This window comes from Diorhabda carinulata, chromosome X (assembly GCF_026250575.1).
Source record: "Diorhabda carinulata isolate Delta chromosome X, icDioCari1.1, whole genome shotgun sequence".
In the NCBI taxonomy this organism is placed as follows: Eukaryota; Metazoa; Arthropoda; class Insecta; order Coleoptera; family Chrysomelidae; genus Diorhabda; species Diorhabda carinulata.
The window spans coordinates 62,022,433-62,044,248 of NC_079472.1; the positions used below are offsets into that span (position 1 = coordinate 62,022,433).

Below are 21,816 nucleotides of genomic sequence, written 5' to 3' on the forward strand. Positions count from 1 at the left end.
TTTTAGAATTTTTTTTGACGTTATAAAAAAAAATTTACAACAAAATTTTTCGATAATAGGTTTCTTATTGATCAACTTTTGTAATAGTTAGAGAAATTTTGGAAAAAATTTGGGGGCTCGGACATCAAAACGAATGATGCGCGTCAGCGCTAGAACGTAAACTTTTAGAATTTTTTTTGACGTTATAAAAAAAAATTTACAACAAAATTTTTCGATAATAGGTTTCTTATTGATCAACTTTTGTAATAGTTAGAGAAATTTTGGAAAAAATTTGGGGGCTCGGACATCAAAACGAATGATGCGCGTCAGCGCTAGAACGTAAACTTTTCGAATTTTTTTTTGATGTTATAAAAAAAATTTACATCACAATTTTTCGATAATAGGTTTCTTATTGATTGACTTTTGTAATAGTTAGAGTAATTTTGGAAAAAATTTGGGGACTCGGACATCAAAACGAACGATGCGCGTCAGCGCTAGAACGTAAACTTTTCGAATTTTTTTTGACGTTTTAAAAAAAATTTACATCACAATTTTTCGATAAAAAGTTTCTTATTGATTGACTTTTGTAATAGTTAGAGAAATTTCGGAAAAAATTTGGGGGCTCGGACATCAAAACGAATGATGCGCGTCAGCGTTAGAACGTAAACTTTTAGAATTTTTTTTGACGTTATAAAAAAAAATTTACAAAAAAATTTTTCGATAATAGGTTTCTTATTGATTAACTTTTGTAATAGTTAGAGAAATTTTGGAAAAAATTTGGGGGCTCGGGCATCAAAACGAACGATGCGCGTCAGCGCTAGAACGTAAACTTTTCGAATTTTTTTTGACGTTTTAAAAAAAAATTTACATCACAATTTTTCGATAAAAGGTTTCTTATTGATTGACTTTTGTAATAGTTAGAGAAATTTTGGAAAAAATTTGGGGGCTCGGACATCAAAACGAATGGTGCGCGTCAGCGTTAGAACGTAAACTTTTAGAATTTTTTTTTGATGTTATAAAAAAAATTTACATCACAATTTTTCGATAGTAGGTTCCTTATTTATTGACTTTTGCAGTAGCAAAACTATTAGGTTTTGATTCACTGCAAGTGCTTGGCTTTTTGTATTCGAAACAACCCATTTTCCAGTAGCACAAGCTCTTCATCTGAAACTAAAGTTGAGATCCTGACTCTTTTAGGTTAGATTTGCTACTAAATTTTCTCTATCTTCCATAGTTGCAGCATCAAATGACAACCAGCGTAAAGGAGCGTTCGGGGGCGGGCACAAAGCAGCAACATTTGTGTTCTTTTCTTGGCATTGTAACGTAGCTTATGAGGATACTTAGTATGAGTTGACTGGGTATCAAATTATATGCAAATTTGCATAGTAAACATTTGCACTGGAATAGACTCGAAAGATTTGAAAGACTGTGATATTTCTTGGACGTCATTTTATAATTTTTTTCTAGAGTCGTATCAATATTTTTTTTTTCATTTTCCTTATACTGCTAACGTAGATTTGTTGTTGAAAATACTACATCGTTTGATGGAATGGAAGATGTCGTCTCTGCTGTCAACATTGTCACGGTGGAAGGCACTACACCAAAATGATTATTTTCCTGCTTGTTGGTTCGTTTGCTGTCAGATGCTGCTCAAGTGGGAATTGAATATTAAAAACAAAAGAAAATACGATGATAATAAAAGAAAACAAAAACAAATTTTACCTTGATTCTTTAGAACTTTTAGTGTATAATAGTTTTTATTGGTACCGATCCTCTCCAAATATATTTTACATAGAAAAAAAAACCTTAATAATATACCGACCTTGTCGCCAGATGCGAGCTTGAAACTTGTTTGTAGAGTCGAAAAAGTACCAAAAAAAACCTTCACAAGATTGTTTACGGATTTCGTTAGTTTTTTCATAATATTGTATGTTGAAGTTTAATTTTAATAGATTAAACTTTTTTTATTTGAAAATTAGTTTAATTTATAATCGATTTTTATATCAATTCGAATCGTAACCTTCATACAAAAGTCTAAAAGACCGTGATGTAAGAAATAGTTTTTTTTCTTTTTTCAAGTTTGTATTTACAAACAGTCTGTGAATTAAATTAAGAATTTTTTAGTTCAAGGAATTCGTTAATGAGTCTACGTTCATAATTTTGTGGTTTTTATAACAGAAAAAATCGATTGTTGATTTGTATGAGTGAATCGATTTAACGCAAGATATCGATTTGAAAAATCGATTTTATATCGATTCGAATCGCAGCCATCATAAAAAATCGAAGTCTACAAGATCGTTATGTAAAAAATCGATTTTTTTTCAAGTTTGTATTTACAATGTAAATATGAATGCTGTTTATAATAAACAGTCTCTGGGATTTCTTATCAGGAAAATTAAGGATTTTTTAGTTCAAGGTATTCGATAATAACAAGTTTACGGGGATCCGAGAGGTTATGCTCATCACTTGCGATGTTGCCGGTAATTGAAAAAAAAGCGCTTATAAGGAACAGATGACTACGTGTAGAAAGTTACTTTTTAGCAAGTAACGGATGCTAAAAACACAGCCATCTCGCGAGTTTTTGAATAATTGACCGGCAACACCGTAATATTACGAGTACATACATAATTTTATAGTTTTTACCAAAGCAGAAAAAATCGATTGTCGATTTTCACGAGTGAATCGATTTGTAAAGTCGATTTATTTGTTCCGAGTTATCGGTTCCTCGATTAATCGATTTATCATTATGATAAAGTAATAGACAATTCATAAAACGCACAATTTTCATTTTTGAAAAAATATAAAATTCCGTGAAATTTTTTTTATTCCGCGTCTTTTGACATAAATAAGTCATAAAAATACAACGTCAAATTTGTCACTAGTTTATTCAACTTATTCAATTAAGCTTGTTTTTCTGCGATGAATTTATTCAAGTAGAGATCACATAAGAGAAAAAACCAATAAAGTAAATCCCGTTCACTATAGGTATAGATTATGTTTTAATTCGTCCTATTAAGTTTTCTAAATTATCTGGTCGGTTAATCTAGACCAGACTTTTTAAATGTCCCTTACAGAAAAAAATCAAGGGGAGTAATATCAGGTAAAATTTGTGGTCACTCCATTGATTCACTTTTCCTAATCAACTTTGTTTCAAACTGGTTATCCAGAAGTACAAGTTTTCCTAAATACGTGTTTCCAGAATTGCCGAAAATAGGTCCGGAAGCACTGCCATACGAAGACGTTCCAAATATCGGTCAAGTGTTAAATTCCCGCGAAAGAAATATGGACCAATTAATCAGCTCCTGATGATTACTTCCAAATTTTAATATTTGGCGGGTTTAGGTGTGTTTTATCTGAATCCAGAGGGGAATTTCCAGAGCTTGGAACTACTTATTTAGAAGACGATTTGACCCAATGATTACTGACTTATTGGAACATGATGATAATCATTTTGATGATGAATTCAATCTCCTACGAGACAGTTAGGTTAGTCGCATTGTAAAGGTCGAGTTAAAAGTGGAGGTAGACATTGAGGTAATATCACATGATGAGGTGGTTTACCACTCCGTTTTACCAAGACTTGGAGGTCAATGAGTCAGTGTTTACCTAGGTTGTAATGAGAAAGGTTGTTTAATTTTGTTACAGCTACAGCTTGTGAACGGTGGTTGATGGGTACGTTAAGTAATAACGAGTTCAGTGCTCATCACATCAAGTGCGACAAGATCTGGGAGAATATCTTTTTTGTAACTAAAGGAATACCCCGACAAGTTGTAGTGAAGGGGGTGTGATGTCCTTATATGGACAAATCACAGAGAAGTGACGTACCGCGAGGTAGAACGCTAGAAAAGACAAACTAGCTTCTCTTCAAGCTGTCGCGCGTTAACTCCAAGAGACCAAGAGACCGCGAGGTGAACCTGTATATACACCTCCTCACTATCCACAAGCCTTTCAAAACTTGTGGTCGATTACATCACCAGAGTTCTCAATTTTGGATTTATTTTTGTGAATGAACCTAAAACCTAAATAGACGCATTTTCTCCTAAAAAGACCATGAATTGGTTAATCATATTGAATTTGTATATACACGCATTTGATTACTTTGGACCAAAATCGCATTCAAATGAACATTTTTCAGGCTCTATTGACACGGTTAAGTAAATTGAGTCGAATATTTCACATCGATAGTACCTGAATCCACCACTACACTCCTGGTACATAAAAAACCTGTAAGACAGTGGATTACAAATGGGGAATTTGCTACGGAAACGGTAAAGACGATTTCAGCGAGCGGAAAAGGGATGGTGGTAATTTATTGGGATAGTTATATCATTGCTTGATAAGACAAAGGTAGAAATTGCAAAAAACGGCCGCATTTGAAGAAGAAGAAACTGTTTTTTCATCAGGTCAACGCAACCTTCTTACATTTTGATCTACGCTATGAATAATATCAAAAAATTTGCCTCCAAAGACTATTTTCTTTTTCCTAAGCTTGAATTTTGATTCGCGGGATATTTACTCCAGGTGATGACGTTATCGCAAACACAAAAACCTATTTTGAAGAAAAATTACGGTGACTATGGTTTAAAAAGTTGCATCATTGTTGGAAAAAGAGTATAGACTTAAAGGAAAATATTAATTTTTTTATTCATATACTTTTCTAAATGTGACCAATCGTTGTCTAATGGCCTCGAAACTGTAATCCAAATTCATTAATTAAAATCAATTTATTTATTTATTTAGAAATTTTTTTTTTCAGGTTAAAACTAAGAGTTTTGACATACAGATGTTATAAATCAAAACAGTTTATAAACTTTGTTTATAATAAAAGTTATGTTAGTCTGGCTTTTAAGTGGGTATATTTTTCAAACATAAATTTCCTACTAATGGATTTTTTTATAATTCCAATTTTATTATAACCACAATTTATGAAGCTGTGTCCTGTTGAAGTTGGAAATTAGTTTAGTGCTAATATCTTTCGGAATTTTTAACATTTCTAAAACCTCCAACAACTTATAAACAACGTTTTTATGGAATTTTCATCTTATTGTTAAATTAATAGTTAAAACCCCTTTTACATAAAAAACCACAATTATTTTTCAGTTTCATACATATCATACAGACGAAATCACCTTTTTCTTGACACACCTCATATAAATCGAGTTTCCAATTAGAATTAATATTCATCAAATTTAACGATTAATTCTCATAAAATAAAGTTTCTATGTTCATATTCATTCAGTCATAAATTCAATACACACTGTGTTAAAAATCGTGAAAAAAATATTGGAAGACCCCAGTTCCAGATTTTTCGATTTCTTCACTTTATTTTCATATATTTTCCATCAACGGGCAATTCCATCAAGGTCTAATACAATTCAAAATAATTTTTTACCAATATTTGGAATGTAATGTCATTATTTTATACTGTTTTTTGGCATTTTTTTTTTCAAAATTTATTGAGGACATGTTCTCGAGTTGAATTTATTAAATATTTTCTCACAGTTTTATCTTGTAGTTTTTGAGCAAACCTCGTATAAGGCAGTCTGATAAATTTTAGTATCTCATAGTTAGATTTTAGGTTTAAAACTAAGTAAAACTGAAAAATTTGATAATAAAAAATGTCCTCTACGGTCCCAAGTCAAGTACACATATTATATACGAGGTTAAGTCAAAAATGCAGAGTTATTTTAGTTAAGATACTGTTTAGATGCAAAAATTGTGAAATTTTGGATTTTAGAACGTGTAAAATCTCAAGTCAATTGAGCACCTACCATATTTGGCCCTATAGTATACCGGGAGTTTTCAAAATTGATTTAACCGTTGAGTGGTAAGCAACAGACGATTATCTGTTTTCATTTTTCGGTGATTTAAATTTACGATTTTGCCGCAACCACTGGCACCAATGTATTAAAATTTTATGTTTTGGAAGCTGATACATCCAATGAATTTGTTTTTATGTCTGACTCCCATACAGGGCTCTAGTTACAAGGTTCGTACCAAGTAGTATTGAACATAACAAAATTAGATTTATTAATCAACTGTGTACCGTTTTCGGAGTATTTTGATTTGAAAATTATGAGGTGATAAGATTTACAATCTTCGGTATTTCAAAATACATTTTTCGAATCCAAGGTGAATGATTAGTCCTTTTTTGACTGAAATATATCGATTAATATAAATTCTACTGTTAGGAATTTTCTTGAAAATATGTCTCGAACTTCTCTCTTAAACTAATGACTCAACAAAATATATTTAAATAAAATATTTGATTGTGTTAATTCAAGTATAATCAATAAATGTTTACAAAAGTGGGTAATGTTTCTAGATATTTAATATTTTTCAGTTTTCTATCTATCATAGAGACAGAATCACCTTTTTTGAAACACCCTCTATGAAGGTTACCGAAAATGTCACGTTTCCTAATGTCAAGGAGTGATTTAAAGTGTCACATTTGATACAGGAATTAGATAAACTTCTTTTAAATAATTTCCAAATACGCAAATTCGATTATGAGCTTTGATTACAATCATTTAAAATCTAACCCAACGAAGATATAGGCAAATTCAACTCTAAATACAAAGTTTCAAGATCATTTCAGGAACAGATTCAAAACATTGATATCAATAAGTTAAATGAATATTTTTTTAGTAATTCATGTTTCTATGTATGGACTAAATATAGTTTTTAACTATATCCCAAAAATTGAGGTTATGTCACTTGATTTATTAAGCAAGTTGCACAAGTACTGATTTTTCGTGTACGTTTCTTTCCATGTCGATACACAAGTCTTTCTAAAATGTGTATTTCAAATATATTTTTTAACATTCTAACAAAAAGTAAAACTCTGAATATAAATTTCGCATGTAATTGTAGAGTTGATTCAAATTGATATCAATTAGATAGATAGAATTAAAGAAATAGTTTTTCCAATAATTTTACTAAAATTCCTGTTCTATAGTACGTAAGGACTAATTTTTCAACAACTAAATTTCTAAAATTCAGATTATATTTCTTGATACATCCATACATATTTACGACTACAAATACAAAATTTCGCAAGTATTTAAAGATCAGATAGGAATCATTGATACCAATAAGTAATAGAAACAGTTTTATTTATTGATTATACTAAAATTAATGTTTTTATGTACGAACTTAATAATTTCTCCAACAATATTCCTAAAAGTGAGGTTATAAATCACTTGATTCAGTATGCTAGACTGATTTTTCCTGTTCGTTTCTGTAAATGTTGATATACAAATGTGTATTGCAAATATATTTTTGAATACAAAACTAGTTAAATCTTATAATAACAGATAGAAACTTCTAATTTATTCTAACAAAAAGTTTTTCTATTAGTTTTACAAAAATTCATGTTCTACAGTACGTATAGACTAAATTTTAACAACTAAATTTCTAAATTTGAGGTTATATTTCTTGATCCATTACGATCATAGTAATAGACGAAGACAATATTTCGGTTTTGTTTCTATGAATGTTAATCAATCTTTCCAAACATGTTTTTTGTAATATTTTTCAAAAACTGAACATAAGAAAAATCTCATAATAGAAGAATATAAAAAAATATAACTCATAGATTTCTATCTTTTTCCAATATGCAGATTAGATTATAAGCTTCATTTTTCCTAAATTAAGTCAGGTTTAGAAGACATACATTCAACAATACACCCAACAAATTGATTAAATCCAAAATACAAAATTTCGCAATCATTCGGAGTTAAGATTCAAAAAATTTTGAGCGATAAGTTATAGAAACAATTTTTTTTTTAATAATTGTAATAAAATTCATGTAAATTAAAACTCAGGTTTGAAAGATATGATTTCAAAATTTAATCCAATATATCCATATTTTCGACTACAAATTCAAGTTTCGCAAACATTTAAAGATTGAACAGTGAAATCATTGATACCAATAAGTTATAGAAACAGTTTTTATAATAATTATACTAAAACTAATGTTTTTATGTACGGATTTAATAATTTTTCTAACTATATTCCTAAAAGTGAGGTTATAAATCACTTGATTCGGTATGCTTGACTCAATTTCGTTTTAGTTTCTGTAAATATTGATTAATGTTTAATGCAAATATACATTATGACATTTTGACTTGAAAATAATTAAACAATCATTAAATACAAAATTCTGAAAAGAATCTTATTAGAATTGTTTCTTAGAAATTCATGAATGCCTATTCTTCTTCTATTTTACATCTATAGCTACAGATGTTTCCCTACACTTATTGGACAAAAGTTTTTAATTTGATTTATTGCTTATTCCCTTTGAGCTTCTACTAATAAGTTATTAAAATCCACTATCAAAGATATTTAAGAAAATCCAAATTGATAAAATTTCTGTTTCAATATAATTATCAAACTATTCTTTAAACTAAGTTTATATACTCTGAATTTAATGAAGAATGTAGTTTAATCAATATTTTCTGTAGCATCACTAAATTTAGGTGGCAGCTTTTAAAAGTTCCAATTCAAGATTAGAAATTAAAAATTATTGAAATTTAATTAATTTTTTCATAAAAATATAATAACCATTACGTTAGATCACTATTTTTAACGTTAAACACCTGCGCATACGAAAATAAAATCAGCTATGAGTCCAATCTTTTCAAATTACTATATAAAACCATTTTGTATAGATCAACACCTGCCAATGAACAGGTTGAAGATTCAAGCACCACCCACCTGTCCAATCAGGCAAAAACGAGCACAGGTAAGAGGTATCACGTGTGCACAGGTATAAAACCACCTGTGCGGCTTCGATCACAACGACCAATCATAAACTAATGTTCCTAAACAATTTAATAATGATACGGCGAATAAAATCTATATCATATTGAATATAAATGATTGGGTATCGTATATTTATCAAACACATGGTTAATTTTTCAAAACAACAGATGTTTTAAAAATGAGTAGATAATAATGATTATTATTACGTTATGATAGTTTTAGATGAAATTTTAATTAAAAACTTGCGTTAGGATAAAAAAATAATAAAGTAATAACGAATAATAGTAAATTATGAAAAAAAAAATTAAAAATACGTCAAATTAAAATATTTTGGCACACAAATCTCCAAACTGTAGAAATACCTGTGTGTGGGGTAACCCCTAAAGTGACTGACGTCATGGTCTCTCATCAATTGTTTACAAACAACTGTCTTCTTTAATCGGAACAAAAGCAATAGGCAACAACAAAACACGTAAAAACTAAATCACTGATTAAACACAGAACAAAAATGAAAGGCGATCTATGCAGAACAATGGAACGTTTACTCACGTTGACAGGTGTTCCAGACATTGGCTAAACTCCACAGTCTATAGGAGTAACTGTCGTAACACCCAAACATGCTCTCACTACGCGCCACCATGGCAAACTAGTATCGAGAGCGACACGCTCTACAGATGAGAGCTACGTAACTATGTTTTGATCAGGAGCATCTCCATCCCCCTACTTCGCTTCGATGTGTGTGAGTGTGTGCCGTTCCCCCCACCCCACGTTTTATCATTCTATCTCTCTCGCGAAAACGTAGGCGCGCGCCTACTACGTTTCCTACCTACCTACATTCGCCGTGGAGTTGTCGTCCGTACCCGTACACTTGACGGTGATAATCGGAGATGGCCGTGAATCTTTCTCTTTTTACTCTCGTCGCCCGTCCGATGGGACGGACGCGATGTACGATTTGTGAGATGTTGATAACACGTCGATGATATGATGTTGATACTTTTTTTTTGTTGATTTGTTGGTATTTCGTTATACATCGGAAACGCAACAACCGCTGATTGCTATTTACGTAGCTCTTATTGCCTTATGTTTATTATCCACAGAAATAGAAAAGAAAAATGTAATTAACTAAATATAAATCAAGTTAAATGTAAACTGATGATAATGCAGAGGAGACGCGACAACTTATTATACTTTTGTTTTTTTATTTTACTTATTTCTAAGTTTACTACAATTTATCCGAGTAAAACAATGTTAGATAGTTTTCTTTCATCAATTCTTGATTAAGAATCCTTAATCAGGGAAGTGTAGATTCAGTTTTTAAAGAAATCTCTAATGGAAGTTTTGATACAAAACACGATTCACGGCTAGAAACCTGATGAGCTAATTTTGAAAACTTGTTTACGATGGATGTAAATTAATAACTTGACCTGCGGTTTCACAAAAATCGGTTCACTGGTAAATTCATCCAGAAAGTCATAGGTTAGGTTGCTTGATTGTATGCTGTGTAAATTATTTGTTATGTACTTTGCAATGTTCAGTTTTAACAATAACCGATTCAGTTTTTTTCGTTTTGAAATAGCACCATAAAATCTGGCCGAGTTTAAATATACAAATATTGCATTCCAAAGTTTTCTGGCTGAATTTACCATACCTAAAGGTAATCTACTGCTATTTACCACCCCTTTTTTATGTCTTCTGTTTTAATAAATTGATTTTTGATCACTTGAACACAGTTACAGCAAGCAGACATTGATGTCTGGTGAAAAATAAAAAGATAGAGCGGATTGTGTTTCAATAGTTCAGTATTACAAAATTTGATTTTTTCATATTTTAGACTGTGTGAGGATGAGTATTGAAGAAAGGTTTTGAGCAAAGACGTTTCATAGAATTGCTATTGTTAAGTTTGACTCCAAAAATTTTCCATATAATTCCAACAGAGTGTTTGTAAATGTGTGAATTTGAAAGAATCAGCTGTTGGGTGTTTACCAATTTGTACATTACAGAAAAAATTGTTTTTATTTCACTGTGCATAAGTCTTTTGACAATATACGTTATAAGGGTCCATGACCGTGAGTTTTTTCAGGTTTTTCTTCGGGTACAATTCCAAAAGATGAACGCTCTTAGTTGAATATCTGTTGTAACTGTTAATAGTGATCATCACTATTGATTTTACAATTGTACAGTAAAAATGTTAAATAATTGATCGTCTTGGCAGTGACCCCAAATTTTGATGATGCTCGTCGTTGCTTATGCAAAGTTCTGTAAGTGCCCCATTCATTTATATACTTTAGTGTTCTTCAGTATAATTCAAGTTTTCATTTTCCGTTAATATAAGTATTTAGAGAACTTTTCAAATACTGTAGGCTACTCTTTAGACAAATATCATGGTTACACGCTGTTATTGAGAGAACTATTTTCATACTGTAGGCTACTACCTAGATAAATATTATCTGGGCTTTAAACTACTATTTCGACAAGTATTTCAAACCGTTTTAATACTGTAGGCTACTCTTTCGATAAATAGCATGGTTACACCCTGTTATTAAGAGAATTATTTTGATACTGTAGGCTACTATTTAGACAAAGATTATCTGAGTTTCAAACTACTGTATAGATAAGTATTTTCCACTATTTTAGTACTGTAGGCTACACTTTAGACAAATATCATGGTTACACGCTGTTATTGAGAGAACTATTTTCATACTGTAGGCTACTACCTAGATAAATATTATCTGGGCTTCAAACTATTATTTCGACAAGTATTTTAAACCGTTTTAATACTGTAGGCTACTCTTTCGATAAATATCATGGTTACACCCTGTTATTAAGAGAATTATTTTGATACTGTAGGCTACTATTTAGACATATGGGTGATTCCGTTCTAACTGTGATTTTTTGTATTCAAAATTTCAAGATTTTAAAATTTAACTTTTCTAACTTTTTTATGCATATTATTCATCTATTTTACTGTAAAAATAAAACTCTAAGAGGAATTTACTACAACTTCAAAGTATCACGAGCAAGACACAAATGTCGGATTTTGAGTTCCACGGTACTGACTCATTTATCCACGGTACTGACATGGTAACTTAAGATATTAAACAACAAGTGCATCAATTTTCCTCAGTTTGATCATAAACATTAGAATTTATAAGGTAATTAGTTTAAATCATTTGTTACGACAAAAAAAATTAATAATTTATCGGTAAATTCTAGGAATGGACATGACACGGTACTGACATTCAAGTGATGTAGTATAAGTTTTCTTTAAGTGGCAAGTTATATTGTATAAAAATAATGTTTAAATATCTTAAGAATTATTCAATTAACACAAAATTTTTATTAATTGATTATTAATTAATGACTAGTACAAAAAAACAATACAGGACATTGAATATCACAGTTAGAACGGAATCACCCATATACTTTGATACTGTAGGTTACTATTTAGACAAATATCATCCGGATTTCAAGCAGACAACTAATTTAATTCCGTAGTATATCAATAAGACAACTATTGTAACTATAGGTTATTGAAAGCATTTTTTTGTTCTCATTTTTCAGTTGAACAACCCTGTTTATATGATTTAATTTTAGAAGCAAAATGTGTGCGCGAAATTTGTACTCATTTCGCATTGTTCTAGTCAAGTTTAACGCCCGAGCTTGATCCGTGCCATTTCTATCTGTTTTATCAAAATCAAATTTTTGATTTGAGTCTGGGTTGAAGTTGTGTAAGAGAAGTAAAGTACGAGTCCTGAAGAAGATATCTTCTTTTAAAAAATGGAAAGTTCGCATGGATCCTTATGTAGGAAGTGATAATACTTAATATTTTACAGCACCAGGATTCCAAATTACATGGTTTATTTATTTAGACATTGGGTTATTAGTATTATTTCAGAACAAGGTACCAACTCGTCAACTTCGATGTTTGAGTGTCATTGCATCCGGTAGCAAGAGTTTTTTTTCAATTGCTTGAATTCAAAATGCTTCTATAGCACATCAGATGCGAAATCCTTGAATATAAAGTCCTTCAATGTGGTTAATGTATAGAATCTCCTAACATGACAAAGTTCTAAATATTTGTAATCCAATATGTAGCTTCAAAACTCGTTTTATTCACATCTAAGGACGCTTTTAAATTCGAAATTAATTTTGACTTTTATTTTACACTAATTTTTGTGAGTTAGATAGAAAAAAGAACAACAAAGAAACCCAAAAACATAAATTCATATCGTCTATTCCACTAATCTTTCGACCGTTAAGTCAACAAGTATCATACACCGTTGCTGTTTCTTTATACAGTTGAAAGAATGAACGATAGGTGTCACTAGTTGTTTGAAATTCCAAATAAAATTCTGTAGCGGGTAGTTTAATAGGGTTGATAAATTATCAAATCAATTTGAGTGTTGGGAATCCTACGATAACTATCGATATCAGTATAATAAAATTTGATAATTTTAAATTTAAAAAAACCGAGTATAATATACAATTTAATATTTTTTTATATCCATATATACAGAATATAGCGTGAAAAGTTCTATATAAAAGAAATTGAGGACACAGTTATGTTAAAATAACTTTTCTCACGAAGTTTCCATCTTCTTGGGTCTTCATGAAATACTATTAATAGAATTAATTGTACTTAGTGCGATCCTTGAGTACTTAGTCCAACATAAAAAACGATTATTATTAAAAAAACTGATTATTTTTCAATATATTCTCCATTTATTCCCACACACTTTCCAGAACCTCCATAAAGGCATTTATGATATTTCAAACTGGTTAACAGTGGCCAATGAGCAATATAGTTCTAACTTTAGCGTTTCTTAGGTTCTCTCTGATCCTCTTAAGTCTTCTTTCTAGCTTAATATTATCAAAGAGCCGGATAGCCTCGACATTGACATGATGACGGAGTCTTCCTTCATGTCTCTTGGTCAATTTCTTAATGGTCTGGTCCATAGTGGGTTACTACTGCGAATTTACCAAGAGGCATCTACTTGGTTCAATATATTTTTCTTTTATGTCCACACACTTTCCAGAACCTCCATAAAGGCATTTATGATATTTCAATCTGGTTAACAGTGGCCAATGAGCAATTTAGTTCTAACTTTAGCGTTGCTTAGGTTCTCTGATCTTCTTGAGTCTTCTTTCTAGCTCAATATTATCAAAGAGCTGGATAGCCTCGACATTGGTATAATGACGGAGTCTTCCTTCATGTCTCTTGGTCAATTTCTTAATGGTCTGGTCCATAGTGGGTTACTACTACGAATTTACCAAGAGGCATCTACTTTGTTCAATATATTTTTCTTTTATGTCCACACACTTTCCAGAACCTCCATAAAGGCATTTATGATATTTCAATCTGGTTAACAGTGGCCAATGAGCAATTTAGTTCTAACTTTAGCGTTGCTTAGGTTCTCTCTGATCCTCTTAAGTCTTCTTTCTAGCTCAATATTATCAAAGAGCTGGATAGCCTCGACATTGATATAATGACGGAGTCTTCCTTCATGTATTTTGGTCAATTTCTTAATGGTCTGGTCCATAGTGGGTTACTACTGCGAATTTACCAAGAGGCATCTACTTGGTTCAATATATTTTTCTTTTATGTCCACACACTTTCCAGAACCTCCATAAAGGCATTTATGATATTTCAATCTGGTTAACAGTGGCCAATGAGCAATTTAGTTCTAACTTTAGCGTTGCTTAGGTTCTCTGATCTTCTTGAGTCTTCTTTCTAGCTCAATATTATCAAAGAGCTGGATAGCCTCGACATTGGTATAATGACGGAGTCTTCCTTCATGTCTTTTGGTCAATTTCTTAATGGTCTGGTCCATAGTGTCCATTTCCAAGTCCATATGGAGGTTACTACTGGAAGATTGCTAAGCTGCTTGCTTCGTTGCATCCCATAGTCGGTTACCATAGGTCCATAGAGGCTTATACATAGTAATCTTAGTATAAGATTACTATGTATAGACAGTGTGGAGCTTCTTCCAATAAGCCAGTACATTTTTCTATATAATCAGTTCAGTTTTTTTTCTTTTTAACACGAACTTTCCATCGAAGTTTGGCATCTAAGGTAATACCTAAGTATTTTGCTTAATTTGAGTGCGGAATCAGATTATTACTTCTTCTGACTACAATATTATTTGTCCTTTTTGACAACTTTTTGTACCTTGTTGGTTGCTTCTTTTCTATTGCTAGAATGGCAGTGTCATCGGCGAAGGTGTCTATGGAGACAGGTCCTAGAACATTTCCTTTGATACTCCAGCTTTAAGATCGGAATAGGCTTCTTCTTGCTTCATTCTTAAATATCTTTACGATATATATGAATGGATGATGTCGGAAAATTGTTTTGGAAAGAAAATCTTGAGTTTATGTACTAGGCCTTTATGTCAAATTTTATCAAAGGCATTGGTTATTCTATGGACTAGAATGATTTCTCTTCCTTCGATAAGTAGAAGTAGAAGTTTCTCAAATAGTTTGCTTCATGTGGTGGTTTTTCTGGCTTGGGTATCATTTTAGTCTCTGTTGAATCTTTCACCCCTTAAATCGCCATTAACTTTTTGAAACAAAATAGTCGAAATGATCTAGATAAGGATTATTTGGTAAGTGTTCAATATTTGTGAAGCTAAATTCGTGTAGAGTAGCCTTGGAAAGCTAAGCAATGTGAACTGGAGCTTTGTCCAGAAGTTTGGGCATACGTCGGTTGATTTTGCTGCGCCTTTTTATGATAGTTTTTTGACGCAACTGCCTTAGTGAGTCATAGTAGTATGCCGCGTTGTAAGTACTTCTGTCAAAGTCCTAAAACATTGCCGCCCTCACTTTTTTTGGAGTTTTAAAGGAGCTGAAACTTTCCACACCGATTCATTGCTCAATATATTCTTTATTAGTAATATTATTTGATGATAACATGGTATTTCAATATTTATATTGAGATCCGAATAAATCTGTATGGTTATCATTACTGATAGAAATATATATTGTTTATTTTTGTAATCTACACTAAAAACATTAACATTATGTTCTTGACTTGGTATTTGTGATTTGTGATTTGTGAAAATAAGGAAGATAAACAACAGGTTAATAATTGATGTTGGTGTCCTACTACCTAGGAAGATCCTCGGCCCTTTTAAAAGTGTTATCTGTTATCGAAAACACTCCACCTTCACTTTATCTATTTACCAAAGTCAGCGGTGATAAAAAGAAGAATTGTAATTGAAGAAATATGAAAATGAATAGTTTTATTGATATATTACATGCTAATCTACGAGGTTTGTCTAAAAACTTTTCAATCTAAATCTCAAGATGTCAGCAGATATCAATAGGAAATATATTTTCGCAATTTGTACGCTTTCTGTTCGACAATTTTATAAGTGAGTCTTGAATATCGAGTTAATGTTAAATATTTACGTGGCAGTAGTACGTAAAAACAAGTGATATAAACCAAATGGTACTAAACGACCGTCGCGTAGGCATCGGATTTAGATTAGAGAAATCTAAAATCGGTTTATCAAGTCTATTTTTTATCTATTGACTAAAGAATTATGTTATTAGCGCGTGGGGTACCGTGGTTGCTTAATTTGGACTAAAAGAAAATTCGAAAGAACATTTTACTGGTCTTATTGACTCCTTTTAGGTAAAATGTGTTCAAAGTTACCGCATTTGAAGGAAAAGAAAGTAATTTTCCATAAACAACGCACTTTTTTACACTCGATGATCGCCACGATTGAAATAGCATATTGTATTGGTTGACCACCCACCGTATTCACCTGATCTCTTCTTCAGTGGCATTTTCCTGTTTTCAAACCTCACAATTTCAAGTGAAGGAATAAAGTGTCTTTGATTTCAATATGTCCTCCAGTACTTCTTTACAGGATGTGTCCAAATACATGTAGGCAATTATCAAGCCGAAGTTTCTCTTGTTTGGTGTGTCTAGTTATTGAAAATTATATTTACTCTCTTAAATCTCCAATTATGGAAGCGGTTAAAGCAAAAACGGAGAACCTAAATCAGCTTATTGCTTTAAACAATAGAAAACATCAATGGGATTAAGAGCAGTTGGTATATTTTAGTAACTAAACCTTCTACAGCAATTTGTTATTCATAATTTTTTTATTAATTTGCTCTAGTTGCTTAATAATCAGGCATTGTTGATAATTATAACTTTTTTCATCCTTCTTTTTCCCCCAAAACCAACAGCTGCAGAGAAAAAAATAAAGGCCATAATTTATTACCCTGTACATCGACATGCAATCAATAAAGTAAAATTTGTAGTTTAATAGACAAAACGTACAAAATTTTCCTTTGAATAATTAATGTCATAAACAACACAATTTAAAAAAAATCCGCTAAGTACAGCTCTGTACTAATCAATAAAATTGTCCACTTTTAGACATTTCTGGTTCTCGTCTTCCGAGAGTTTTCTAAATGGTAATTTTGTATATTTCAACTTGCACTGTATGATTTTTTACTTTTATTATGATGCCCAAAAATTGTAGTACACCTTTGGATAACGAACTTCGAGGTGAAAACTTAAATTATTTTGATTAAAAAGCACTTTTGAATTAAGTATATTTTGTGAAGATAAATTCAATGATTACAAATGATGATTTTCGTATAATCTTAGCTGTTATTATTCACATCTTCATTAAAAATACGATAGAAAACACTTACCCATATACTACAAAACGATTTTGAAAAATCGACTCGATAAAACGTAACTAATAACTGTGTTATTATTTAAGACAATATTAGTTACCTTGTAAGAATCATGTTTTTATAATATACCAAACTATGAGAGCAAATATACCTTGACGTCGGGAAATTAAGTGAACCCTAGGTCAGAATGATAACATGAACCAGTGGTAGGACTCCAATTTACAATAAATGGGGTTAAAACATAACTTCTTTACAGTCATTTTAGCTAATTTTATAGATACATGTTTTTCCAAATCTTCTATTTTATATTTGGGATTTCCCACCAATTGTTTTGATGTATTGCTGGATTCTAAACCAATTTCAAACCCAATCTGTTTAAAATTCCTTCCAATCCTTTGTACTTACATATAAATAGATATTCAGACCATTTAGGTCCATAGTTTGTCATTTCTCTCCACTTCTTTCGGTTCCTTGCTTTTTCTCTCCAAGGTCTTCTTCTACTACTTTCCTCCATCGTTTTATTGGTCCATTGCATTTCCTCTTGCTCTCGTTTCGAGAGTCTGTCTTCGTCCCTTAGTTCTAAGTGACCTAGCCTTGTTTTTATAAACGCGCTGATTGGTGACTCATTGACAAGTTTGTAAATTTCATGGTTTGATCTCCTTCTTAGTATTTTTCACTCCCAGATTTCCAATTTCTGTTTGGTTTTATTCGCCATTATCCGGGTTTCACAGGCGTATGTCAGATTGGGTCTCAAAAGTGTCTTATAAACTTTCGTAGATCTGGATATGTCTTTCGATGTTAATATTCTTCTGGCAGCACAGCTGTTATCTTTAGCAATTCTTCTTCTTCTTGGCATTTATTATCTAGTAGTACACCCAAATACATGAAATTTTCTACTTCCTCGAATTCTATTAACGTCCCATCGTGTTTCAGTACTTTGAAGTTGCTTTTAGTCCTGCTTCCATATTTATTCTTTATTTCCATAAACTTTTTTTTGTAATTTCTCCAAGCTTTCTTCTGTTTATTGCAGAAAGACTTCTAAAGCTATTGAGTCCAGCTACGTCCCCATTAAAAGTCCTTTCCTTAATGTATATTTCGATTTAAAGTGGAAAGTAGATTAAATGATGTACCAGGAAACGGAGACTGGCCATCTTATGTTGGATGCATGGATATCAAAAAAAAATTTTTGGATATCTTTCAGTGAACTAAGCAATAATCATATCTATACATCTTTTTCTGGTTCCATGACTCTAATGTTAACATTGTAATTGAAAACAATTAACTTAACTTAATTTATCTATATATGGGTTTAAAATTTCCCTTGGGTTACTTCAATGTATCTATAATCAAAATTTATGTTAATAAACAAACACCTCGATAAGCTGAGCAAAGGAAGACGATTGAAAAAATATTTGTTACGATTACGGGTAAATCAAAGTTCTATTTAAACTGATAGTCAACTGATTATTGCAATAGTACTTGAAAGGTATTTCATTATTTTTACATATAAAAAATAATCATTATTTGTAGGAGACTGGTTACAAAACATGTCGATTTTGATGATAGAGTACTCGGTGTTGTACATATTTCGTTGTTATCAGACCAACTAGAACAAACAGGATTAGAAGGCACACAAGTGATCAGCTCTTCTTCAACGTCAACAGGTGGAAATCTTTCTGGACTCATTGTAGTTGTCGCAATAGTAAAAATTATAGGTAAATCCGTCTGTTAGCCAGCTCTACCATAGACTGAGTAATTGAGGATATTACAAGATGGATTCCAGATATTGTTTCATTGGTTATCGCAAGAGGAATATCTGTAGTCAACGAAAACTGACTGGTGGTACCCCATCACGCCCGATTGGATTCAAAACTTTACCTTTAAAAATAATGTTCTCACACACAAACAAAAAAGCGTAAACCTTCATCAATACGAATAAATTTATTTATAATTTGAAAGATTTTCATTTCCAGAGCTAACAAAAAAAATGCTAAGAAAACCTTTTCCTTTTTCCCTTTTCCCTTTAGGTGGTGCTGCCATCTAATGATTTCGCTTACCAATGTGTCAGGTGCAAAAACGATTGTGATTGGTCAATTGGTTTTTGATTTAAGACGGGTACCCCTTTATCTATTTCCTGGATTTTTAATGCACTTTTTATTCGTTTAAATGAGTTTTTAATCTATTTTTAAAATATTAGAATGTTTGTCCTATCTAAAAAGCATCAAAATTATTACAAAAAACTACATATAAGTTACTTTTTTCTTTAAGATACTTTGATTTATAGACTAATGAAATATTGTGGAAATTTGGACTTATTTCTTGAAGACCTTTATATTTTGATGTTTGTCATTTGCGATATGTTTTGTTCATTAATTAATAATAATATTTTTTTATCTTCTGTATGTTGTCCATCATTTTATTTTATCATTCATCATTATTCTCGCATTAGATCCGGAGATGGAAAGTGACTCTAAACACTCAAAAAACTCAAACTATCATCTTTAAATATTCACTTAGACAAAGAATTGTACTATGAGAAATCTTTCTGATTTTTTGATAAGAACGTTTCGATATCCGTTTCATTTGAAATGTCATTTACTCAAACTCTTAATTCTCTATCTCTCTATTCCCTATTTTTGTTCAAATGAGCTCATCGTTTTAATCCATAGGTTATGTACCATGGTGAACTTACCGTAACTATATGAAGGAAAAGTTGGTGGAAATCAGCGTGGACTATGTTTAGAAAAGTTATTTTTCCAAGTAGTCGATGAATATTTAAGCATGCTGCACATTCGGGATAAAAATAAAGAAACAATACGGTTTGATGATGACTCTGAAGTGATTGTCGATATAATCGGAGCGTGTGTGGAGACTGTGGGACGAGAAGATTTATAAGGAATTCTTGGGTGAAATGCGGAAATTTCTTGAGCTTACGTGAGTGGCTACAAAAGTTTTGAGACGAGCTTTTTCTTTGAGCGACTGTCCAACGCCAACAAACAACTCGAATTGCACTCGTATGACAGCACGTTTTGAGTACGTTCACCATTGAAAACGTCAAACTTTATGATGGCGATGTCATATATGCGATATTTCTGATACAACAGCAGATTTTGGACGACCTTCTGGAAATTTATACTGTAGCGAAGTGCGATCACGATTGCATTCGGAAAACCATCGAAAACGGTTGCTCGAGATGGTGTTTCATCACCAAAAGTCGAAGCGAGTTGTCAGCAATCGTGTGACAGCACGTTCTGAGTACGTTCACCATTGAAAACGTCAAACTTAATGATGGCGATGTCATATATGCGATATTTATGGCTCAACAGCAGATTTTGGACGACCTCTACGTTATTTATACTGTAGCAAAGTGCGATCACGATTGCATTCGGAAAACCATCGAAAACGGTTGCTCGAGATGGTGTTTCATCATCAAAAGTCGAAGCGAGTTGTCAGCAATCGTGTGACAGCACGTTCTGAGTACGTTCACCATTGAAAACGTCAAACTTAATGATGGCGATGTCATATATGCGATATTTATGGCTCAACAGCAGATTTTGGACGACCTCTACGTTATTTATACTGTAGCAAAGTGCGATCACGATTGCATTCGGAAAACCATCGAAAACGGTTGCTCGAGATGGTGTTTCATCATCAAAAGTCGAAGCGAGTTGTCAGCAATCGTGTGACAGCACGTTCTGAGTACGTTCACCATTGAAAACGTCAAACTTTATGATGGCGATGTCATATATGCGATATTTATGGCTCAACAGCAGATTTTGGACGACCTCTACGTTATTTATACTGTAGCAAAGTGCGATCACGATTGCATTCGGAAAACCATCGAAAACGGTTGCTCGAGATGGTGTTTCATCATCAAAAGTCGAAGCGAGTTGTCAGCAATCGTGTGACAGCACGTTCTGAGTACGTTCACCATTGAAAACGTCAAACTTTATGATGGCGATGTCATATATGCGATATTTATGGCTCAACAGCAGATTTTGGACGACCTCTACGTTATTTATACTGTAGCAGAGTGCGATCACGATTGCATTCGAAAAACCATCGAAAACGGTTGCTCGAGATGGTGTTTCATCATCAAAAGTCGAAGCGAGTTGTCAGCAATCGTGTGACAGCACGTTCTGAGTACGTTCACCATTGAAAACGTCAAACTTTATGATGGCGATGTCATATATGCGATATTTCTGATACAACAGCAGATTTTGGACGACCTCTACGTTATTTATACTGTAGCAAAGTGCGATCACGATTGCATTCGGAAAACCATCGAAAACGGTTGCTCGAGATGGTGTTTCATCATCAAAAGTCGAAGCGAGTTGTCAGCAATCGTGTGACAGCACGTTCTGAGTACGTTCACCATTGAAAACGTCAAACTTTATGATGGCGATGTCATATATG

General features: G+C 32.1%; 1 protein-coding gene across 3 annotated transcripts in view; it reads right to left on the bottom strand.

The window, feature by feature from the left end:
• Positions 1-21,816, bottom strand: part of LOC130902807 (zinc finger protein 1) — a 574,601-nt gene that overhangs the window by 46,211 nt on the left and 506,574 nt on the right. Inside the window, exon 1 of one of the 3 annotated variants that reach the window (XM_057815139.1) lies at positions 9,295-9,486. The exons of 1 other annotated variant lie outside the window; for it this stretch is intronic. In XM_057815139.1, coding sequence (XP_057671122.1) covers positions 9,295-9,385 — 91 coding nt within the window. In that variant the 5' untranslated portion in view covers positions 9,386-9,486. Of the gene's footprint in view, positions 1-9,107; positions 9,487-21,816 lie in introns of those variants that run through there. One more of the 3 variants, XM_057815140.1, reaches the window with a different exon arrangement.